A 21,361-nucleotide genomic window follows, 5' to 3' on the forward strand; every position below is an offset into this window, starting at 1 on the left:
TGTTTGTGTTTGTACTCACCCTTCATGTAGAGGTAACTATGGAAGTACGGAGGTCCATTCCCGTTGAGAAGAGTGACCCTGCCGTTGTGTACCTCCTCATCTGTGTCCAACAGCTCATCATGCTCATCATCACTCTCTATGTACTGGACAACACAGATATATACCTCAATATCTATATATCTATCTATCTATCTATCTATCTATCTATCTATCTATCTATCTATCTATCTATCTATCTATCTATCTATCTATCTACGTATATATACAGGTAACTGCCAAAATAAAGGAAACAAGGGATACAAAGAGGGATACAAAGTGTACAGAAAGCAGGTGCTTCCACACGGGTGTGGAATTAACATCCCATCATGCTTAGGGTTATGTTTAAAAATGCTTGGCAGGCCCAGTTGCCCATTATTTTGGTGACCATGGCTAGAAGAAGAGATCTCAGTGACTTTGAAAGAGGGGAGACTGTTGGATCACGTTTGGCAGGAGCTTCAGTGACAAAGACTGCTCAACTTGCTGATGTTTCACGATATGCCGTCTCAGTCACCAGATCTCAACCAAATTGGACAATTATGGGAGATTCTGAAGCGGCGCCTGAGACAGAGTTCTCCACCACCATCAACAAGACACCAAATGATGGAATTTCTTGTGGAAGAATGGCGTCGCATTCCTCCAATAGAGCTCTAGACACTTGTAGAATTTATGCCAAGGTGTATTGAAGCTGTTCTGGTGGCTTGTGGTGGCCCAACGCCCTATTAAAACACAGCGATAACGTGTGAATGTGTGTGTGTGTGTGTATGTGTGAATATGTGTGTGTGTGTACTAACTGAGTCAGAGCTGCCCCTGTATGACTCTATGCTGGCGTTGGTGCACGTGGACTTCCTCAGAGCTTCTTCCTCCGTCATGGCCGCGCTGCCTCTGTTGCTATTCTGCCCGGAAGCGGAACCATCGTCTCCCGCGGTGACAGAGCCCTCCTCCTCGTCGTAATCTGATTCGCCGCTGTCGACCGGCATGCTGTAGATCGGCTCCTCCCCTTCTCCGAGGCTCAAGATACTCGTTGTCCTCCCTCCATCACCCTCTTTTTTCTCCCCCTCTTTTCCTTTTCCCTCCCCCTCTCCAGGAGGCAATGGTGGGGGAGGGGTGGCAGAGCCATCTTCAACTGGTAAGGGGGGAGGCGGGGGAGGGACGGGAGTGGGTGAGGATGAATCGAGGAGAGGGGGAGGTGGTGTAGCAGTAGAGCCCTCAGCGAAGGCAGGTGGAGGGGGCGGCAGGTGGGCGAACATATCCTGGTCCACGGCAGCGTCAGCCTCGGCTGGAGGAGGGAAGTCTGGGAGGAGAGGGACAGTGCACTCCTCCTCGGCATGGAAGCCCTCGTCCACCTCCTCCTCCTGGGTTACGGCCGTGGCCATGGCTGGGCCCTCCTGGAGCAGCTGGAGGGCAGGGAGAAAAGGGGTTAGTGTCAGGGCAGATAAGGCCAGATATCTTTTAAGCATATCCAACTTGACACAGGAGAGGGACACAGAAGAACAATCTCAACACTCTTCAGGAAATACTGAACACCAACCTCTACACTAGCGCTAGCCGCGGTGGCTAAACTAGGATCCAGACCTCCAAAGTCCAGGAGGTCGATTAGTTCTGTGGCCTTACGAGAGGCCTCCTTCTTCAGCCTCTTGATCTCTGCGTCCCGGCGTAGCCGGAGCTCCTGCCTGGAGGACTCACAGAGCTGGGAGACCCCATCCTCCCTCTGTTTCTGTAGGCGCTCGATCTCCAACTCTATACGCAAGATCTCCTCCATCTGACGGGCCTCTTCTTCCGTCTTTCCTTCCTTTTTCTGGAAAGGGAGAGAGGGAGAAGGGAGGAGGCGGAGGGAGAAAAGGGAGAGAGACACAATGGAGTGGAGAGGGAGAGAACGAGAGGAAATTATAAAGAACGTCAGGTGTCATCTCATGACATCCCTATATCTGATGACATGGATGAGCCCATTCCTATGATAGTATAGGACCAGACCATTTTCTAAAAGAGGGGTGAGCAGAGAAAAGAGTAGAGAAGAGAAAGCTCACCTCAGAACCCTGAGCAGCCTTTGCTTCTACTCCTCCCCCCTTCTCTCCTTCCACCTCTCCCTCCTTCTTTCCCTCCTCCTGTTCTCTCTTCTTCCTCTCCTCCTCCTCTCTCTTCCTCCTCTCGTCTCTGAGTTGACGGCAGCTTGCGCGGGCCACCTGTCCTCGTCTGTGTTTTTGGAGTACCCGCGTCGCCAAGCATCGCCGTAGAAACCATTTCCGTTGTATGTGGGTACGAAGGTACCCCTGGAGGGTGACGACGCTCTCCTTCACACGCTTAAAGTGCTTCCTGGCGATGTAGGTGAGGATGTGGGCTCTGATGACCATGCCTGCTTTACGGCGAACCTCGTCTCTCTCTTTCTCCAGACGCTGTTCCAGAGACTCCTTCATAAACACCTAGAGGTCAGAGGTGTGACGTCAGGGGTGAGAGGTTGAGGGGTGGGCCGGGTGAAATGTCACTTCAACATCTGTTGGCATCCACTGGTGTTAAGTCCACTAAAGTTCTGCTGCAGTCTTACCTTGGTCTTTCCCAGCTGCCACTCCTTCTTGGCACGATCGTATTTGGTCAGCAGGTCTGTACTCCTCTTCTTATCATCCCCCGCTCCACCCCCCTTCTCTTGTAGAATGATCTGATACCTGAGAGAGAGGAAGACAGAGGTGGAGTAAGAGGAAGTGAAAGAGTAACAAAGTTAAAACAAACAAAGTTTATTTACATACACAAGTCCAGAGAGAGAGAATTACAAAAAGAGGGGCAGGGGGAAGAGACAGACAGACACACACACACATACTCACACACACACTGACACACACACACACACACACACACGCACACACACACACACACATTGACACACACACACACACACACACACACACACACACACACACACACACACACACACACACACACACACACACACACTGACACACACACACTGACCGGCTGATGAAGTCTTTGAAGGTTCTGCGGACAGGGAAGCCGGCCCGGCGGATCTTAACGGTTTCTAACATTCCAGAATACCTCAACTGGTTCAGAACCACTTCCGGGTCAAACACGCTCGGGTTCTACAAGGGTCACAGATCAGAGGTGTTTGGTTACAATAAGTTCTGATATACATTTGTGTCACCCTATGTTCAAGGAGTTTGATGTCTGGTAAAGAGTGTCTTACCACACAAAGGTACACTATGTACACTACCGGGCAAACGTTTCAGAACACCTACTCAAGGGTTTTTCTAAATGTTTACTATTTTCTACATTGTAGAAAAATAGTGAAGACATCAAAACTATAAAATAACACCTATGGAATCATGTAGTAACCAAAACAGTGTTAAACAAATCAAAATATATTTTATATTTGAAATTCTTCTAAGTAGTCACCCTTTGCCTTGATGACAGCTTTGCACACTCTTGGCATTCTCTCAACCAGCTTCACCTGAAATGCTTTTACAACAGTCTTGAAAGAGATCCCACATGTGCTGAGCACTTGTTGGCTACTTTTCCTTCACTCTGTGGTCAGACTCATCCCAAACCATCTCAATTCGGTTGAGGTCGGAGTATTGTGGAGGCCAGGTCATCTGATGCAGCACTCAATCACTCTCCTTCTTGGTAAAATATCCCTTACACAGCCTGGAGGTGTGTTGAGTCATTGTCCTGTTGAAAAACAAATGATAGTCCCACTAAGCCCAAACCAGATGGGATAACGTATCGCTGAAGAATGCTGTGGTAGCCATGCTGGTTAAGTGTGTCTTGAATTCTACATAATAATTTGTTCACCCCCATGTCTCACAAAGACATGTCGCTTGAAACCAAAGATCTCCAATTTGGACTCCAGACCAAAGGACAGATTTCCACCGGTCTAATGTCTATTGCTTGTGTTTCTTGGCCCAATCAAGTCTCTTCTTATTATTGGTGTCCTTTAGTGGTGGTTTCTTTGCAGAAATTCGACCATGAAGGTCTGATTCACGCAGTCTCTGAACAGTTGATGTTGAGATGTGTCTGTTACTTGAACTCTGTGAAGCATTTATTTGGGCTGCAATTTACGAGGCTGGTAAATCTAATGAATTTATCCTCTGCAGCAGAGGTAACTCTGGGTCCTCCTTTCCTGTGGCGGTCCTCATGAGAGCCAGTTTGATCATTGCGCTTGATGGTTTCTGACCTTTATGTCTTAAAGTAATGATGGACTGCCGTTTCTCTTTGCTTATTGGAGTCGTTCTTGTCATAATATGGACTTGGTCTTTTACCAAATAGGGCTGTCTTCTTTATACCACCCCTACCTTGTCACAACACAACTGATTGTCTCAAATGCATTAAGAAGGAAAGAAATTCCACAAGTTAACTTTTAAGAAGGCACAACTGTTAAATCAAATACATTCCAGGTGACTACCTCATGAAGCTGGTTGAGAGAATGCCAAGAGTGTGTGAAACTGTCATTAAGGCAAAGGGTGGCTATTTCATAGCTTTTGTTTTTGTTACTACATGATTCCATATGTGCTATTTCATAGTTTTGATGTCTTCACTATTATTCTACAATGTAGAAAATAGTAAAAATAAAGAAAAACCCTTGAATGAGTAGGTGTTGTAAAACTTTTGAACTGTAGTGTATACAAAAGTATGTGGACAGCCCTTCAAACAAGTGGATTCATCTATTTCACGCCACACCTGTTGCTGACAGGTGTATAAAATCGAGCACACAGCCATGCAATCTCCATAGACAAACATTGACAGTAGAATGGCCTTACTGAAGAGCTCAGTGTCATAGGATGCCACCTTTTCAACAAGTCAGTTCGTCAAATTTCTGCCCTGCTAGAGCTACCCCGGTCAACTGTAAGTGATGTTATTGTGATGTGGAAATGTCTAGGAGCAACAATGGCTCAGCCGCGTCTGTCCTCGATTGCAACACTCACTACCGAGTTCCAAACTTCTCTGGAAGCAACGTCATCTGGAGTGGTGTAAAGCTTGCCGCCATTGGACTCTGAGGCAGGGGAAACGCGTTCTCTGTTGTGATGAATCACGCTTCATCACCTGGCAGTCCAACGGACAAATCTAGGTTAAGCGGATGCCAGGAGAATGCTACCTGCCCGAATGCATAGTGTCAACTGTAAAGTTTGGTGGCGGAGGAATAATGGACTGGGGCTGATTTTCATGGTTCGAGCTAGGCCCCTTAGTTCCAGTGAAGGGAAATCTTAACGCTCCAGCATGCAATGACATTCTAGACGATTCTGTGCTTCCAACTTTGTTTAGGGAAGGTCCTTTCCTATTTCAGCATGACAATGCCCCTGTGCACAAAGCAAGGTCCATATAGAAATGGTTTGTCGAGATTGGTGTGGAAGAACTTGACCAGCCTGCACAGAGCCCTGACCTCAACCCCATCAAACACATTTGGGTTGATTTGGAAAGCTGACTGCGAGCCAGGCCTAATCGCCCAACATCAGTGCCCAACCTGACTAATGCTCTTGTGGCTGAATGAAAGGAAGTCCCCGCAGCAATGTTCCAACATCTAGTGGAAAGCCTTCCCAGATAAGTGGAGGCTGTTATAGCAGCAAAGGGCGTACCAACTCCATATTAAGTCCCATATTCGACGAGCAGGTGTCCACATATTTTTGGTCATGTAGTTTATGTAAAGTGATAGGTTGGACTTTTGGGGCTAATATAGATATGTAGTGTGAAAGATATAGATATGCAATAGATAATGCTAACCTTCTCGTTGTTGGGTTTGATGCAGCGCACGAAGAAGGGGTTGGACACACTCAGAGTGCCCATAAGGGAATGGAGAGAGTCCTGAGAGAAAGACACAGAGAATCAGTACACACACACACACACACACACACACACACACACACACACACACACACACACACACACACACACACACACACACACAAAAACATACAACTTCTCTCACCCTAAACTGTGAGCTGACGGTAGGCTTGCGTCTGGCTGTTCCCATCTTCAGAGTCTCCTCACTGTTCCTGCTGCCCACTCTCTCAAACAGATCATAGATGAAGTCCAGTCTGCTCTCCTTCAGCATGTTGAGGATGTCGTCTCTGAATGTATCTCTGTTCTTCTCCAGAACCCCGGTGACATCATACAGAACCTCTCCAGCATAGTGCCTGATGCCAAACTGATGGTCAGCCAGTCGAGGCTTCACATAGTAAGGGTTTGTCTGCAGAGGGAGGAGGAGACAAGTTATATCCCACCATATGAATGAATGTCACATAGTAGCATGTGTGTCACAGGAGGCTGGTGAGGGGATGATGGCTCATAATAATGGTGGAATGGAGTGAATGGATTGGTAGCAAACTATGTGTTTGAGTTGTATACCATTAAGTACACTCTGTTCCAGCCATTACTATGAGCCAATCCTCCTCAATGAAGGTGCCACCAGCCACCTGTGGCGTGTGTGTGTGTGTGTGTGTGTGTGTGTGTGTGTGTGTGTGTGTGTGTGTGTGTGTGTGTGTATCTGGGTGGGGCGGGGTCGTTTGTGTTGGGTCTGTGTGTGTGTGTGTGCCTGGGTGGAGCGGGGTCATTTGTATTGGGTCTGTGTGTGTACTGTATGGCTCACAGAGTGCCTGCTGTGTAGTTTCTCCAGCAGTGTGAAGTCTGTCCCTTTGGGGAAGCGACTCTCCTCGTTGACCAATGCTAGCATCCCCAGTTTCTGGCAGAGAGACACACAACCAAAACGTCAGATTTACGTCATAGTAACATTACATCAACATTAAATCAACTTCACATGAACATTACAGCAGCAACACTGTGTTGGGCTGAATCCTAAATAGGGAATACAGATGTAGGATTTTAATTTGGTCACCCTGTTGCAGACAACAACTCTAGCAATTAAGTTCATTTTAAACTTGTAGTGTATTTGAGGTTTAATAAGGCTTCTGAAGTTCGTAATTTCCACTATGATTTTCCCTTTACCAAAAATGTATCAACCCCTACAAAAATGTATAATTATAATCCACCTAATAATTCACATTTATTGTTGCTGCAGGATTTTTTTCCTTCGGTAGAAAACTCGTTCAAATTAAGATCCTACATCTGTAGAGTGCCATTGGAGAGACAACTGTGGTCTCTTACCTTCTCTATGAGGTCCAGACACTCAGCGTTATCCATCCAGTCTATGGCTTCCCACTGGACTCCCTCTCTATGGACACACAGCGTTATCACAGGTCTCAGAATGTGTGAGTATATCTCAGTGTGTGTGTGTGTGTGTCTCAGTGTGTGAGTGTGTGTGTGTGTCTCAGAGGGTGTGTGTGTGTGTGTGTGTGTGTGTGTGTGTGTCTCAGAGGGTGTGTGTGTGTGTGTGTATCTCTGTGTGTGTATCTGTGTGTGTGTGTGTGTGTGAGTGTGTGTGTGTGTGTGTGTGTTTACCTGTTGTACTCCAGTTGTTCCAGAGAGAAGATGTGTTTGTTGAAGTACTCCTGCAGCTTCTCGTTGGCGTAGTTGATGTTGAACTGCTCAAACCGATTCACCTAGAGGAACAACACACACACCTTTGAGATATGGAGAGAACGAGTGTGTGTGTGTGTGTGTGTGGTTGTGTATACGTGGGTAGTGAGATAGCTCAGTGGGATAGAGATGAACTGGTTTCGAACTGTCAGTCATACGTGTCATACTGTCAGTCATTTGTGTGTGTGTGTGTGTGATTGTGTGTGTGTGTGTGTGATTGTGTGTTTGTGAGTGATTGTGTGTGTGATTGTGATTGTGTGTGTTGGACAATGATGGAAGTTGGAACAGAACACCTCACCTGGAAGTTCTCGAAGCCGAAGATGTCCAGTATTCCGATGGACTTGAAGTTGTCTTTCCCTCTGATCTTCTGGTTGATCCGGAGAATGATCCAGGAAAAACACTGGGAATACAGAGCCATGGAGACAGAGTCCCGGGAATCCACCGCCTGGAAGAGAGAGGGGGGGGCAGTGAAACATCTGTGCACTGTGTTAATGCAAATGTATGTGTCAGTCCCTGTGTGTGTATGTGCGAGAGTGTGTGTTAGTGTGTGTGTGTGTATGTGCGAGAGTGTGTGTGTGTGTCTGTGTGTGTGTGTGTGTGTATGTGCGAGAGTGTGTGTGTGTGTCTGTGTGTGTGTGTGTGTATGTGCGAGAGTGTGTGTGTGTGTCTGTGTGTGTGTGTGTATGTGCAAGAGTGTGTGTGTGTGTGTGTGTGTGTGTACCTGTTCTATGGTGAGCGGAGAGCATATCTCTTCTCCTCTGAGGATCATGGATCTCTGCGTCAGCACCTCAGACAGCTGGAAGCAGTCCAGCCCAAGTAGCTCACTGACATTACTGAGCACTGGAGAGAGAGACACGTTACACACACACACGCGCGCGCGCACGCACGCACGCACACACACACTTACACACACACACACTTACACACTTACACACTTACACACACACACACACACACACACACACACACACACACACACACACACACACACACACACACACACACACACACACACACACACATACCCTGTTTGGTGGTGATCTGCGCTCCTCCGGCGGTCATGAACTGAATGTTGCCCAGCTGTAGGACTCCAGACAGCAGTTTGAACACGTCTCTGGTCTCCTCCTCAGTGAACTCCATCACCTTCAGCGCCTCCTACATGATCAATGTTCAGTATTACAATGTCACACACACACATGCATACAAATATTACACACACACACACACATGCATACAAATATTACACACACACACACACACACACACACACACACACACACACACACACACACACACACACACACACACACACACACACTAACCATGACGCTGTTGAAGAGCTGTTTATCGTCCAGGCTCTTGTCTTTGAGACAGCCTGATTGGCTGAGGTAGTGGAATGACTCAGGAGGGTCATCCAGGAAATACAGCTCTGATAGGAGAGGCAACATCAGGACAACCAACATTACCACAACATTGGGGCAACATAAGTACAATTTGACCACAACATTGATAATGTTGTTGTCAACATCCCAACAACCATATTGCAACATGACAGAACTCTCCTCACCCCTGTGTTCCTTGTTGGCTCCGGCCAGCAGGGCGTAGAAGATGTGGTAGTTCCGTTCTCCAGGGTTCTGTCTCACCACGCGGTTCTACAGTAGAAGGAACACAGGTCTAGAACAAGTTGTGTGTGTGTATGTGACTGTATGTGTGAGGTGTGTGACTGTATGTGTGTGGGTGTGTGTGACTGTGTGTGTGACTGTGTGTGTGTGTGTGTGTGTGACTATGCATATGCATGTATGTGTGTGTGTGTGTGTGTGTGTGTGTGTGTACGACCGCCCCAGATAGGGGGTAGAACATTACCTTCTCCAGTAAATCTGAGAGGAAAGGAGTTAAGGAGGTTAAACATGTTGAACAGATATGATGTGTTATGGCTGGAGGTCCCTGTAGACCAGGACAGAACCCCTGGGGAGGGACTGGGGACAGAGAGAGAAGGACAGAACCACTGGGGAGGGACTGGGGACAGAGAGAGCAAGACAGAACCCCTGGGAAGGGACTGGGGACAGAGAGAGAAGGACAGAACCCCTGGGGTGGGACTGGGGACAGAGAGAGAAGGACAGGACCAATGGGGTGGGACTGGGGACAGAACCACTGGGGAGGGACTTGGGACAGAGAGAGCAGGACAGAACCACTGGGGAGGGACTGGGGACAGAACCACTGGGGAGGGACTGGGGACAGAGAGAGCAGGACAGAACCACTGGGGAGGGACTGGGGACATAACCACTGGGGAGGGACTGGGGACAGAACCACTGGGGAGCGACTGGGGACAGAGAGAGAAGGACAGAACCACTGGGGAGGGACTGGGGAAAGGAGAGAGCAGGACAGAACCACTGGGGAAGGACTGGGGACAGAGAGAGCAGGACAGAACCACTGGGGAGGGACTGGGGACAGAACCACTGGGGAGGGACTGGGGACAGAGAGAGCAGGACAGAACCACTGGGGAGGGACTGGGGACAGAGAGAGAAGGACAGAACCACTGGGGAGGGACTGGGGACATAACCACTGGGGTGGGACTGGGGACAGAGAGAGCAGGACAGAACCACTGGGGAGGGACTGGGGACAGAGAGAGAAGGACAGAACCCCTGGGGAGGGACTGGGGACAGAGAGAGAAGGACAGAACCACTGGGGTGGGACTGGGGACAGAACCACTAGGGAGGGACTAGGGACAGAGAGAGAAGGACAGAACCAATGGGAAGGGACTGGGGACAGAGAGAGAAGGACAGAACTACTGGGGAGGGACTGGGGACAGAGAGAGAAGGACAGAACCACTGGGGAGGGACTGGGGACAGAGAGAGCAGGACAGAACCACTGGGGAGGGACTGGGGACAGAGGGAGCAGGACAGAACCACTGGGGAGGGACTGGGGACAGAGGGAGCAGGACAGAACCACTGGGGAGGGACTGGGGACAGAGAGAGCAGGACAGAACCCCTGGGAAGGGACTGGGGACAGAGGGAGCAGGACAGAACCACTGGGGAGGGACTGGGGACAGAGAGAGAAGGACAGAACCACTGGGGAGGGACTGGGGACAGAACCACTGGGGAGGGACTGGGGACAGAACCACTGGGGAGGGACTGGGGACAGAGAGAGAAGGTCAGAACCACTGGGGAGGGACTGGGGACAGAACCACTGGGGAGGGACTGGGGACAGAACCACTGGGGAGGGACTGGGGACAGAACCACTGGGGAGGGACTGGGGACAGAGAGAGAAGGTCAGAACCACTGGGGAGGGACTGGGGACAGAACCACTGGGGAGGGACTGGGGACAGAGAGAGAAGGATACAGTCAACGATACATCCACCATGGATGTTCCCGCTCTGGGAGAAGTGGAGCTGGATGAACTTCCCAAAGCGACTAGAATTGTTGTTGTACACTGTCTTGGCATTCCCAAACGCCTCCATGATAGGACTGCACACAGAGAGGAATGTTAGTGTGTGTGTATTTAGACAGTTATGTGTGTGTGTGTGTGTGTGTGTGTGTGTACCTGCTCTGAACGATGGACTGCTCCACTGGCGTGGTCTTCTCAGAAGGAGGCGTCCCAGCAGAGTTCTGGCTCATCACAGACAGGAACTGGAGCAGCAGCTTGGTGCTCTCTGTCTTTCCAGCCCCCGACTCCCCACTGGAACACACACACACACGCACGCACGCACGCACGCACGCACACACACACACACACACACACACACACACACACACACACACACACACACACACACACACACACACACACACACACACACACACATAAGGTCACACCCTAAAAACCACACTTAACCCTTCTCTGACCTTCTCCACCAAATTAATCTGATAGGTTAACACAATTTGCATGTTATTGTCTGGACTATAATATATATTACACAGTGATTGGTTAATAGATATTGAGTTAGCCTTTGGTCTGTAACCAATCAGATTAATGAGTGAATCTTCATTGGATGTGATTGGATAAGGGGTCAGATGGGTAAGGTCTAAACAACAACTTCATACTCGACCAATCAAATCTCACCTGATGAGGACGCATTGGCTGTCGTGTCGTTTCCAGATGCAGCGGTAACACTCATTGGCTACAGCGAAGATATGGGGCGGGAGTTCTCCGATGTGGTGTCGACTGTACAGCTCAACTCTATCTAGGTCATACATGCCTGGGATCTGTTTATAAGGGTTCACCGCTGCCAGGATACTGCCTATGTTGGTCTGAGACACACGCACGCACACACACACACACACACACACACACACACGTTGTATCCAGCACCAGGATAAAATGTACTATATATTACTCAGAGAAACACAGACAGAGGAGAGAACAGAGCTGGAGAGAGGAGAGAGGAGAGAGGAGAGAACAGAGCTGGAGAGCGGAGAGAGGAGAGAACAGAGCTGGAGAGCGGAGAGAGGAGAGAACAGAGCTGGAGAACGGAGAGAGGAGAGAGGAGAGAACAGAGCTGGAGAGCGGAGAGAGGAGAGAACAGAGCAGGAGAGCGGAGAGAGGAGAGAGGAGAGAACAGAGCTGGAGAGCGGAGAGAGGAGAGAACAGAGCTGGAGAGCGGAGAGAGGAGAGAGGAGAGAACAGAGCTGGAGAGCGGAGAGAGGAGAGAACAGAGCTGGAGAGGGGAGAGCTGAGAGAGGAGAGAGGAGAGAGGAGAGAGGAGAGAGGAGAGAACAGAGCTGGAGAGCGGAGAGAGGGGAGAACAGAGCAGGAGAGCGGAGAGAGGAGAGAGGAGAGAACAGAGCTGGAGAGCGGAGAGAGGAGAGAACAGAGCTGGAGAGCGGAGAGCTGAGAGAGGAGAGAGGAGAGAACAGAGCTGGAGAGCGGAGAGAGGAGAGAACAGAGCAGGAGAGCGGAGAGAGGAGAGAGGAGAGATCAGAGCTGGAGAGCGGAGAGAGGAGAGAACAGAGCTGGAGAGCGGAGAGAGGAGAGAACAGAGCTGGAGAGCGGAGAGAGGAGAGAACAGAGCTGGAGAGGGGAGAGAGGAGAGAGGAGAGAACAGAGCTGGAGAGCGGAGAGAGGAGAGAACAGAGCAGGAGAGCGGAGAGAGGAGAGAGGAGAGAACAGAGCTGGAGAGCGGAGAGAGGAGAGAACAGAGCTGGAGAGCGGAGAGCTGAGAGAGGAGAGAGGAGAGAACAGAGCTGGAGAGCGGAGAGAGGAGAGAACAGAGCAGGAGAGCGGAGAGAGGAGAGAGGAGAGAACAGAGCTGGAGAGCGGAGAGAGGAGAGAACAGAGCTGGAGAGCGGAGAGAGGAGAGAACAGAGCTGGAGAGCGGAGAGAGGAGAGAACAGAGCTGGAGAGGGGAGAGCTGAGAGAGGAGAGAGGAGAGAGGAGAGAGGAGAGAACAGAGCTGGAGAGCGGAGAGAGGAGAGAGGAGAGAACAGAGCTGGAGAGCGGAGAGAGGAGAGAACAGAGCAGGAGAGCGGAGAGAGGAGAGAACAGAGCTGGAGAGCGGAGAGAGGAGAGAACAGAGCTGGAGAGCGGAGAGCTGAGAGAGGAGAGAGGAGAGAGGAGAGAGGAGAGAACAGAGCTGGAGAGCGGAGAGAGGAGAGCAGAGAGAGGAGAGAACAGAGCTGGAGAGCGGAGAGAGGAGAGAACAGAGCAGGAGAGCGGAGAGAGGAGAGAGGAGAGAACAGAGCTGGAGAGCGGAGAGAGGAGAGAACAGAGCTGGAGAGCGGAGAGAGGAGAGAGGAGAGAGGAGAGAACAGAGCTGGAGAGCGGAGAGAGGAGAGAACAGAGCTGGAGAGCTGAGAGAGGAGAGCGGAGAGAGGAGAGAACAGAGCTGGAGAGCTGAGAGAGGAGAGCGGAGAGAGGAGAGAACAGAGCAGGAGAGCGGAGAGAGGAGAGAACAGAGCTGGAGAGCGGAGAGAGGAGAGAACAGAGCTGGAGAGCGGAGAGAGGAGAGCAGAGAGAGGAGGGCAGCCATTTTGGAGTATTAGAAAATAGCAGTTGTCCTTGTTTACTTCCCTTACGTTCAGCTGACACATCAAGTCAGCAAGCCTCACATCGGATCATATTCTGTGCTCCGCATATTCTCTGACACACACACACGTGCGCGTGTACACACACACACACACACACACACTGACACAGAAACCTGACCAGCACACCGGGTGAACTAATGCGATCAGCTTAAAGGAAATCCCTCCTCATCATCTCGATAAGGTCATCCGCCGTGCCCCCTGTCTCACACAGACACACACAGTGTGTCCCCTCATCTACATTAGGTCACTCTGTGTGTCTCTGTGTCCTTTAATCCATGTTTCCTTCTATGTTCTGTGTCTGTCTGCCTGTCAATTCATGATTCTGTCGATTAATGATTTCAAATCTTTCCCCATAACACAGTAATGTTGTATACCACTGTGGAGAGGTGCATTATGGGTAGTAGGGCTGAGGCTGGGTGCCAGTAAAGCAGATGTGAACTACTTAGCTAGTAACCATGTGTTGTGCTTTGACGTCACCTTTTGCGCTACATTACTGTAAGAGTGTGTAATTTATAGACCACCTCCCCAGACACACACACACACACACACACACACACGCACAGACGCTCAGAAGAAGCGATGATATAAGTTGATTTGTGTTTCCTGTCAAAAGCCTTTAGCCAGGAGATTACCGGAAGAGGAGGGGAGGCATTCATTGTATAGCACACGCATGTGTGTGTGTGTGTGTGTGTGTGTGTGTGTGTGTGTGTGTGTGTTAGTGTGTGACTTACATAGATGCTGTCCTTCTGGTAGCGCTGGTAGAGGTTGTGCATGATGGCAGCTTCGTGTAGTTCTGCCAGAGTGGACATGTCCTCCACCCCATCTATACTGGACTGATGCATAGCGTACACTCTCTCTCTAGACACCTCAGCCTGCTGGAGATACAATACCTAGAGAGGATGGGGGGGACAGAGAGACAGAGAGGGGAGGGGGGAGAGAGAGGGGAGGGGGGAGAGAGAGGGGAGGGGAGGGGGGAGAGAAAGAAATAAAGAGGAGGGGGGAGAGAGAGGGGGAGTGGAGAGAAAGGGGGGAGCGGAGAGAGAGGGGGGAGTGGAGAGAGAGAGGGGGTGGAGAGAGAAAGGGGGAGTGGAGAGAGAGAGAGAGGAGGGGAGGTGGGAGTGAGAGAAAGAGAGAGAGGAGGGGAGGTGGGAGTGAGAGAAAGAGAGAGGAGGGGAGAGAAAGAAAGAGGAGGGGGAGAGAGAGAGAGAGAGGGAGAGAGATACATATTAGAGATGCAATGCAAAGTATGTATGTATTGCACAGTTGGAGTCAATGACATTTAGCCTCATTTCAGTTAAATTCCAATTCATGAATCGAGAAAGAGAGGTATTTTCAGTTCTTGCAATTCCTTGAACAGGAAATGAGCACCACTGGTGTATTGAGGGTGTGTTGCTTAGGCCCTTCCACTGGTGTATTGAGGGTGTGTTGCTAAGGCCCTTCCACTGGTGTATTGAGGGTGTGTTGCTAAGGCCCTTCCACTGGTGTATTGAGGGTGTGTTGCTAAGGCCCTTCCACTGGTGTATTGAGGGTGTGTTGCTAAGGCCCTTCCACTGGTGTATTGAGGGTGTGTTGCTAAGGCCCTTCCACTGGTGTATTGAGGGTGTGTTGCTAAGGCCCTTCCACTGGTGTATTGAGGGTGTGTTGCTAAGGCCCTTCCACTGGTGTATTGAGGGTGTGTTGCTAAGGCCCTTCCACTGGTGCATTGAGGGTGTGTTGCTAAGGCCCTTCCACTGGTGTATTGAGGGTGTGTTGCTAAGGCCCTTCCACTGGTGTATTGAGGGTGTGTTGCTAAGGCCCTTCCACTGGTGTATTGAGGGTGTGTTGCTAAGGCCCTTCCACTGGTGTATTGAGGGTGTGTTGCTAAGGCCCTTCCACTGGTGTATTGAGGGTGTGTTTCTAAGGCCCTTCCACTGGTGTATTGAGGGTGTGTTGCTAAGGCCCTTCCACTGGTGTATTGAGGGTGTGTTTCTTAGGCCCTTCCACTGGTGTATTGAGGGTGTGTTGCTAAGGCCCTTCCACTGGTGTATTGAGGGTGTGTTGCTAAGGCCCTTCCACTGGTGTATTGAGGGTGTGTTGCTAAGGCCCTTCCACTGGTGTATTGAGGGTGTGTTGCTAAGGCCCTTCCACTGGTGTATTGAGGGTGTGTTTCTAAGGCCCTTCCACTGGTGTATTGAGGGTGTGTTGTTAAGGCCCTTCCACTGGTGTATTGAGGGTGTGTTTCTAAGGCCCTTCCACTGGTGTATTGAGGGTGTGTTGCTAAGGCCCTTCCACTGGTGTATTGAGGGTGTGTTGCTAAGGCCCTTCCACTGGTGTATTGAGGGTGTGTTTCTAAGGCCCTTCCACTGGTGTATTGAGGGTGTGTTGCTAAGGCCCTTCCACTGGTGTATTGAGGGTGTGTTGCTAAGGCCCTTCCACTGGTGTATTGAGGGTGTGTTGCTAAGGCCCTTCCACTGGTGTATTGAGGGTGTGTTGCTAAGGCCCTTCCACTGGTGTATTGAGGGTGTGTTTCTAAGGCCCTTCCACTGGTGTATTGAGGGTGTGTTGCTAAGGCCCTTCCACTGGTGTATTGAGGGTGTGTTGCTAAGGCCCTTCCACTGGTTTATTGAGGGTGTGTTGCTTAGGCCCTACCACTGGTGTATTGAGGGTGTGTTGCTAAGGCCCTTCCACTGGTGCATTGAGGGTGTGTTGCTAAGGCCCTTCCACTGGTGCATTGAGGGTGTGTTGCTAAGGCCCTTCCACTGGTGCATTGAGGGTGCGTTGCTAAGGCCCTTCCACTAGTGTATTGTTGTTGCGTTGGCTCATAGTACAATGGGTTGGTAAATACCCATGTAAACCATGTCCTTAAGACAGATTCTCTTTTCAGGGACATTACGATGCAACAAATACCTCCGTCCCCTGCGGCTCCTTCTACAGACATTCTACACCCTCTCATTCACTTGTCTTTCCTTGCCCTGCTCTGTACCCTGCCATGACATCTGTCACTAATAATATACTCATACTCTTACTGAAAAGCTCAGTGACTTTCAACGAGGCACCGTCATAGGATGCCATCTTTCCAACAAGTTAGTTTGTCAAATGTCTGCCCTGCTAGAGCTGCCCCGGTCAACTGTAAGTGCTGTTATTGTGAGGTAGAAACGTTGAGGAGCAACAACGGCTTAGCCGCGAAGTGGTAGGCCGCACAAGCTCACAGAACGGGACCGCCCAGTGCACAAGACGGCCGTCGGCACAAGACGTTCGTCAGGAGCGTCATGAAATGGGTTTCCATGGCCGAGCAGCCACACACAAGCCTAAGATCACCATGCACAATACCAAGCGTCGGCTGAAGTGGCGTAAAGCTCGCCGCCGTTGCACTCTGGGGCAGTGGAAACGCGTTCTCTGGAATGATGAATCACGGTTCACCACCTGGCAGTCTGACAGATGAGGGGCTGTTTTTCATGGTTCAGGCTCCTTAGTTCCAGTGAAGGGAAATCTTAACGCTACAGCATACAATGATATTCTAGACAATTCTGTGCTTCCCAACTTTGTGCCAACAGTTTGGGGAAGGCCCTCGGCAAGTAGCCTAGCGGTTAGAGTGTTGGGCCAGTAACCGAAAGGTTGCTGGATCGAATCCCCAAGCTGTCATTCTGCCCCTGAACAAGGCAGTTAACCCACTGTTCCCCGGGCACCGTGGATGTTGTATGGCAGCCCCCCTGCACCTCTCTGATTCAGAGTGGTTGGGTTAAATGTGGAAGACACATTTCAGTTGAATGCATTCAGTTGTACAACTGACTAGGTATCCCCCTTTCCTGTTCCAGCATGACAATGCACAAAGCGAGGTCCATACAGAAATGCTTTGTCGAGATCGATGTGGAAGAACTTGACTGGCCTGTACAGAGTGCTAACCTCAACCCCATCGAACACCTTTGGGCTGAATTGGAACGGCGACTGCAAGCCAGGCCTAATCGCCCAACATCAGGGGGACCAACTCCATATTAATATTAATGCCCGCGATTTCAGAATGAGATGAGCAGGTGTCCACATACTTTTGGTCATGTAGTGTAATCGCTCTCTCTCTATCTATCTCTCTCTCTCTCTCTCTCTCTCTCTCTCTATCTCTCTCTCTCTCGTTCCTTCTGCATGTGGAAGAGCCGAGCCCCCACATCTATGTCATCAGTTTCCATGGCAACTGGAGAGAAGGGGACAAGAGGGGAAGGGAGCCCAGTCGAATGAGGGAGAGGAAAAGAAGGAGAGACCAAAGGAGGGAGAGAGAGAGAGATAATTTTCTCCATGATGCCTGGTCTGGTAGGCCATGTACACCTACCAGTCCTTTCATCTAACAGTGGTTATGAAGGAGAGGAGAGGAGGAGAGGAGAGGAGAGGAGGAGAGGGGAGGAGGTGAGATCCTTTTCTCCATGATGCCTGGTCTGGTAGGCCATGTACACCTACCAGTCCTTTCATCTAACAGTGGTCATGAAGGAGAGGAGAGGAGGAGGTGAGGAGTCCAAGCGGAGACTGACCCTGATATCAGTATAGCCACTGCACAGTACAATGCAGTACAATGCAGTATAATGCGGTAACAGTACATGATTGACATGTTATTTCCATGAAAAGCTCCTTCATTCATTCCACGGCTGACGTCTCATCTGACAACAGAAGTCCTATAGAATCCCAGGATGTTCATATGTCAACTCAGTCGGTTCCCAGACGTCTGGTTGGTATTTGACCCGACTGCCTGGGTTTTATAAGGGGATTGAACATTGTCTGATCTGAGGTGGATGCAGTCATAGGGCACAGCCACCCCCTGAGTGTGTGTGTGTGTGTGTGAGAGAGAGACCAGATATCTACTCCTAATTCTCCAGTGTTGGATATCTACGTTCCGTTTCCTGTTGCTGAAAGATTATTTTCCTGCTATGTGAAACTGGCTCAAATTAAGATCCAACATCTGTAGACACAAAGTTACGCACACACACACACACACACACACACACACACTCTGTCCTCTCCACATCTCTCTCCATATCTCTCTGTCCTCTCCACATCTCTCTCCATATCTCTCTGTCCTCTCCACATCTCTCTCCATATCTCTCTGTCCTCTCCACATATCTCTCTGTCCTCTCCACATCTCTCTCCATATCTCTCTGTCCTCTCCACATATCTCTCTGTCCTCTCCACATCTCTCTCCATATCTCTCTGTCGTCTCTCCATATCTCTCTGTCCTCTCCACATCTCTCTCCATATCTCTCTGTCCTCTCCACATCTCTCTCCATATCTCTCTGTCCTCTCCACATCTCTCTCCATATCTCTCTGTCCTCTCCACATCTCTCTCCATATCTCTCTGTCCTCTCCACATCTCTCTCCATATCTCTCTGTCCTCTCCACATCTCTCTCCATATCTCTCTGTCCTCCCCACATCTATCTCCATATATCTTTGTCCTCCCCACATCTCTCTCCATATCTCTCTGTCCTCCCCACATCTCTCTCCATACCTCTGTCCTCCCAACATCTCTCTCCATATCTCTCTGTCCTCCCCACATATCTCTCCACATCACTCTGTCCTCTCCACATATCTCTCCATATCTCTCTGTCCTCTCCACATCTCTCTCCATATCTCTCTGTCCTCCACACATCTCTCTCCATACCTCTGTCCTCCCCACATCTCTCTCCATATCTCTCTGTCCTCCCCATATCTCTCTCCACATCTCTCTGTCCTCCCCTCATCTCTCCTCATATCTCTCCGTCCTCTCCACATCTCTCTCCATATCTCTCTGTCATCCCCTCATCTCTCTCCATATCTCTCTGTCCTCTCCACATCTCTCTGTCCTCCCCACATATCTCTGTCCACCCCACATCTCTCTCCATATTTCTCTGCCCTCCCCACATCTCTCTCCACATCTCTCTGTCCCCCCCTCATCTCTCCTCATATCTCTCCGTCCTCTCCACATCTCTCTCCATATCTCTCTGTCATCCCCTCATCTCTCTCCATATCTCTCTGTCTTCTCCACATCTCTCTCCACATCTCTCTGTCCTCCCCTCATCTCTCTCCATATCTCTCTGTCCTCTCCACATCTCTCTCCATATCTCTCTGTCCTCCCCTCATCTCTCTCCATATCTCTCGGTCCTCTCCACATCTCTCTCCATATCTCTCTGTCCTCTCCACATCTCTCTCCATATCTCTCTGTCCTCTCCACATCTCTCCTCATATCTCTCTGTCCTCTCCACATCTCTCTCCATATCTCTCTGTCCTCCCCTCATCTCTCTCCATATCTCTCTGTCCTCTCCACATCTCTCTCCATATCTCTCTGTCCTCCCCTCATCTCTCTCCATATATCTCTGTCCTCTCCACATCTCTCTCCATATCTCTCTGTCCTCTCCACATCTCTCTCCATATCTCTCTGTCCTCTCCACATCTCTCTCCATATCTCTCTGTCCTCTCCACATATCTCTCTGTCCTCTCCACATCTCTCTCCATATCTCTCTGTCGTCTCTCCATATCTCTCTGTCCTCTCCACATATCTCTCCACATATCTCTCTGTCCTCTCCACATCTCTCTCCATCTCTCTCTGTCGTCTCTCCATATCTCTCTGTCCTCTCCACATCTCTCTCCATATCTCTCTGTCCTCTCCACATCTCTCTCCATATCTCTCTGTCCTCTCCACATCTCTCTCCATATCTCTCTGTCCTCTCCACATCTCTCTCCCTATATCTCTCTGTCCTCTCCTCATCTCTCTCCATATCTCTCTGTCATCCCCTCATCTCTCTCCATATCTCTCTGTCCTCTCCACATCTCTTTCCATATCTCTCTGTCCTCTCCACATCTCTCTCCATATATCTCTGTCCTCTCCACATATCTCTCCATATCTCTCTGTCCTCTCCACATATCTCTCCATATCTCTCTGTCCTCTCCACATCTCTCTCCATATCTCTCTGTCCTCTCCACATCTCTCTACATATCTCTCTGTCCTCCCCACATCTATCTACATATCTCTTTGTCCTCCCCACATCTCTCTCCATATCTCTCTGTCCTCCCCACATCTCTCTCCAAACCTCTGTCCTCCCCACATCTCTCTCCATATCTCTCTGTCCTCCCCACATATCTCTCCACATCTCTCTGTCCTCTCCACATATCTCTCCATATCTCTCTGTCCTCTCCACATCTCTCTCCATATCTCTCTGTCCTCTCCACATCTCTCTCCATATCTCTCTGTCCTCTCCACATCTCTCTCCCTATATCTCTCTGTCCTCTCCTCATCTCTCTCCATATCTCTCTGTCATCCCCTCATCTCTCTCCATATCTCTCTGTCCTCTCCACATCTCTCTCCATATCTCTCTGTCCTCTCCACATCTCTCTCCATATCTCTCTGTCATCTCCACATCTCTCTCCATATCTCTCTGTCCTCTCCACATCTCTCTCCATATCTCTCTGTCCTCCCCACATCTATCTCCATATCTCTCTGTCCTCCCCACATCTCTCTCCATACCTCTGTCCTCCCCACATCTCTCTCCATATCTCTCTGTCCTCCCCACATATCTCTCCACATATCTCTGTCCTCTCCACATATCTCTCCATATCTCTCTGTCCTCTCCACATCTCTCTCCATATCTCTCTGTCCTCCCCACATCTATCTACATATCTCTTTGTCCTCCCCACATCTCTCTCCATATCTCTCTGTCCTCCCCACATCTCTCTCCATACCTCTGTCCTCCCCACATCTCTCTCCATATCTCTCTGTCCTCCCCATATCTCTCTCCACATCTCTCTGTCCTCCCCACATCTCTCTCCATATTTCTCTGCCCTCCCCACATCTCTCTCCACATCTCTCTGTCCTCCCCTCATCTCTCCTCATATCTCT

At 49.9% G+C, this 21,361-nt stretch overlaps 1 protein-coding gene across 1 annotated transcript in view; it reads right to left on the bottom strand.

The window, feature by feature from the left end:
* The window catches only part of LOC139373141 (unconventional myosin-X-like), a 59,697-nt gene that overhangs the window by 10,102 nt on the left and 28,234 nt on the right, over positions 1-21,361 (bottom strand). The window contains exons 3-23 of the mRNA XM_071113277.1: positions 14,264-14,422; positions 11,569-11,756; positions 11,050-11,184; positions 10,849-10,973; positions 9,373-9,386; positions 9,077-9,161; positions 8,832-8,938; positions 8,535-8,664; positions 8,231-8,349; positions 7,808-7,954; positions 7,432-7,532; positions 7,138-7,204; positions 6,623-6,715; positions 5,963-6,223; positions 5,758-5,838; positions 3,001-3,125; positions 2,579-2,696; positions 2,064-2,456; positions 1,568-1,834; positions 831-1,433; positions 20-143 (exon numbers count right to left, since the gene is read on the bottom strand). Coding sequence (XP_070969378.1) covers positions 20-143; positions 831-1,433; positions 1,568-1,834; positions 2,064-2,456; positions 2,579-2,696; positions 3,001-3,125; positions 5,758-5,838; positions 5,963-6,223; positions 6,623-6,715; positions 7,138-7,204; positions 7,432-7,532; positions 7,808-7,954; positions 8,231-8,349; positions 8,535-8,664; positions 8,832-8,938; positions 9,077-9,161; positions 9,373-9,386; positions 10,849-10,973; positions 11,050-11,184; positions 11,569-11,756; positions 14,264-14,422 — 3,442 coding nt within the window. The remainder of the gene's footprint in view (positions 1-19; positions 144-830; positions 1,434-1,567; positions 1,835-2,063; positions 2,457-2,578; positions 2,697-3,000; positions 3,126-5,757; positions 5,839-5,962; positions 6,224-6,622; positions 6,716-7,137; positions 7,205-7,431; positions 7,533-7,807; positions 7,955-8,230; positions 8,350-8,534; positions 8,665-8,831; positions 8,939-9,076; positions 9,162-9,372; positions 9,387-10,848; positions 10,974-11,049; positions 11,185-11,568; positions 11,757-14,263; positions 14,423-21,361) is intronic.

Source organism: Oncorhynchus clarkii, chromosome 18, assembly GCF_045791955.1.
Source record: "Oncorhynchus clarkii lewisi isolate Uvic-CL-2024 chromosome 18, UVic_Ocla_1.0, whole genome shotgun sequence".
Lineage (NCBI taxonomy): Eukaryota > Metazoa > Chordata > Actinopteri > Salmoniformes > Salmonidae > Oncorhynchus > Oncorhynchus clarkii.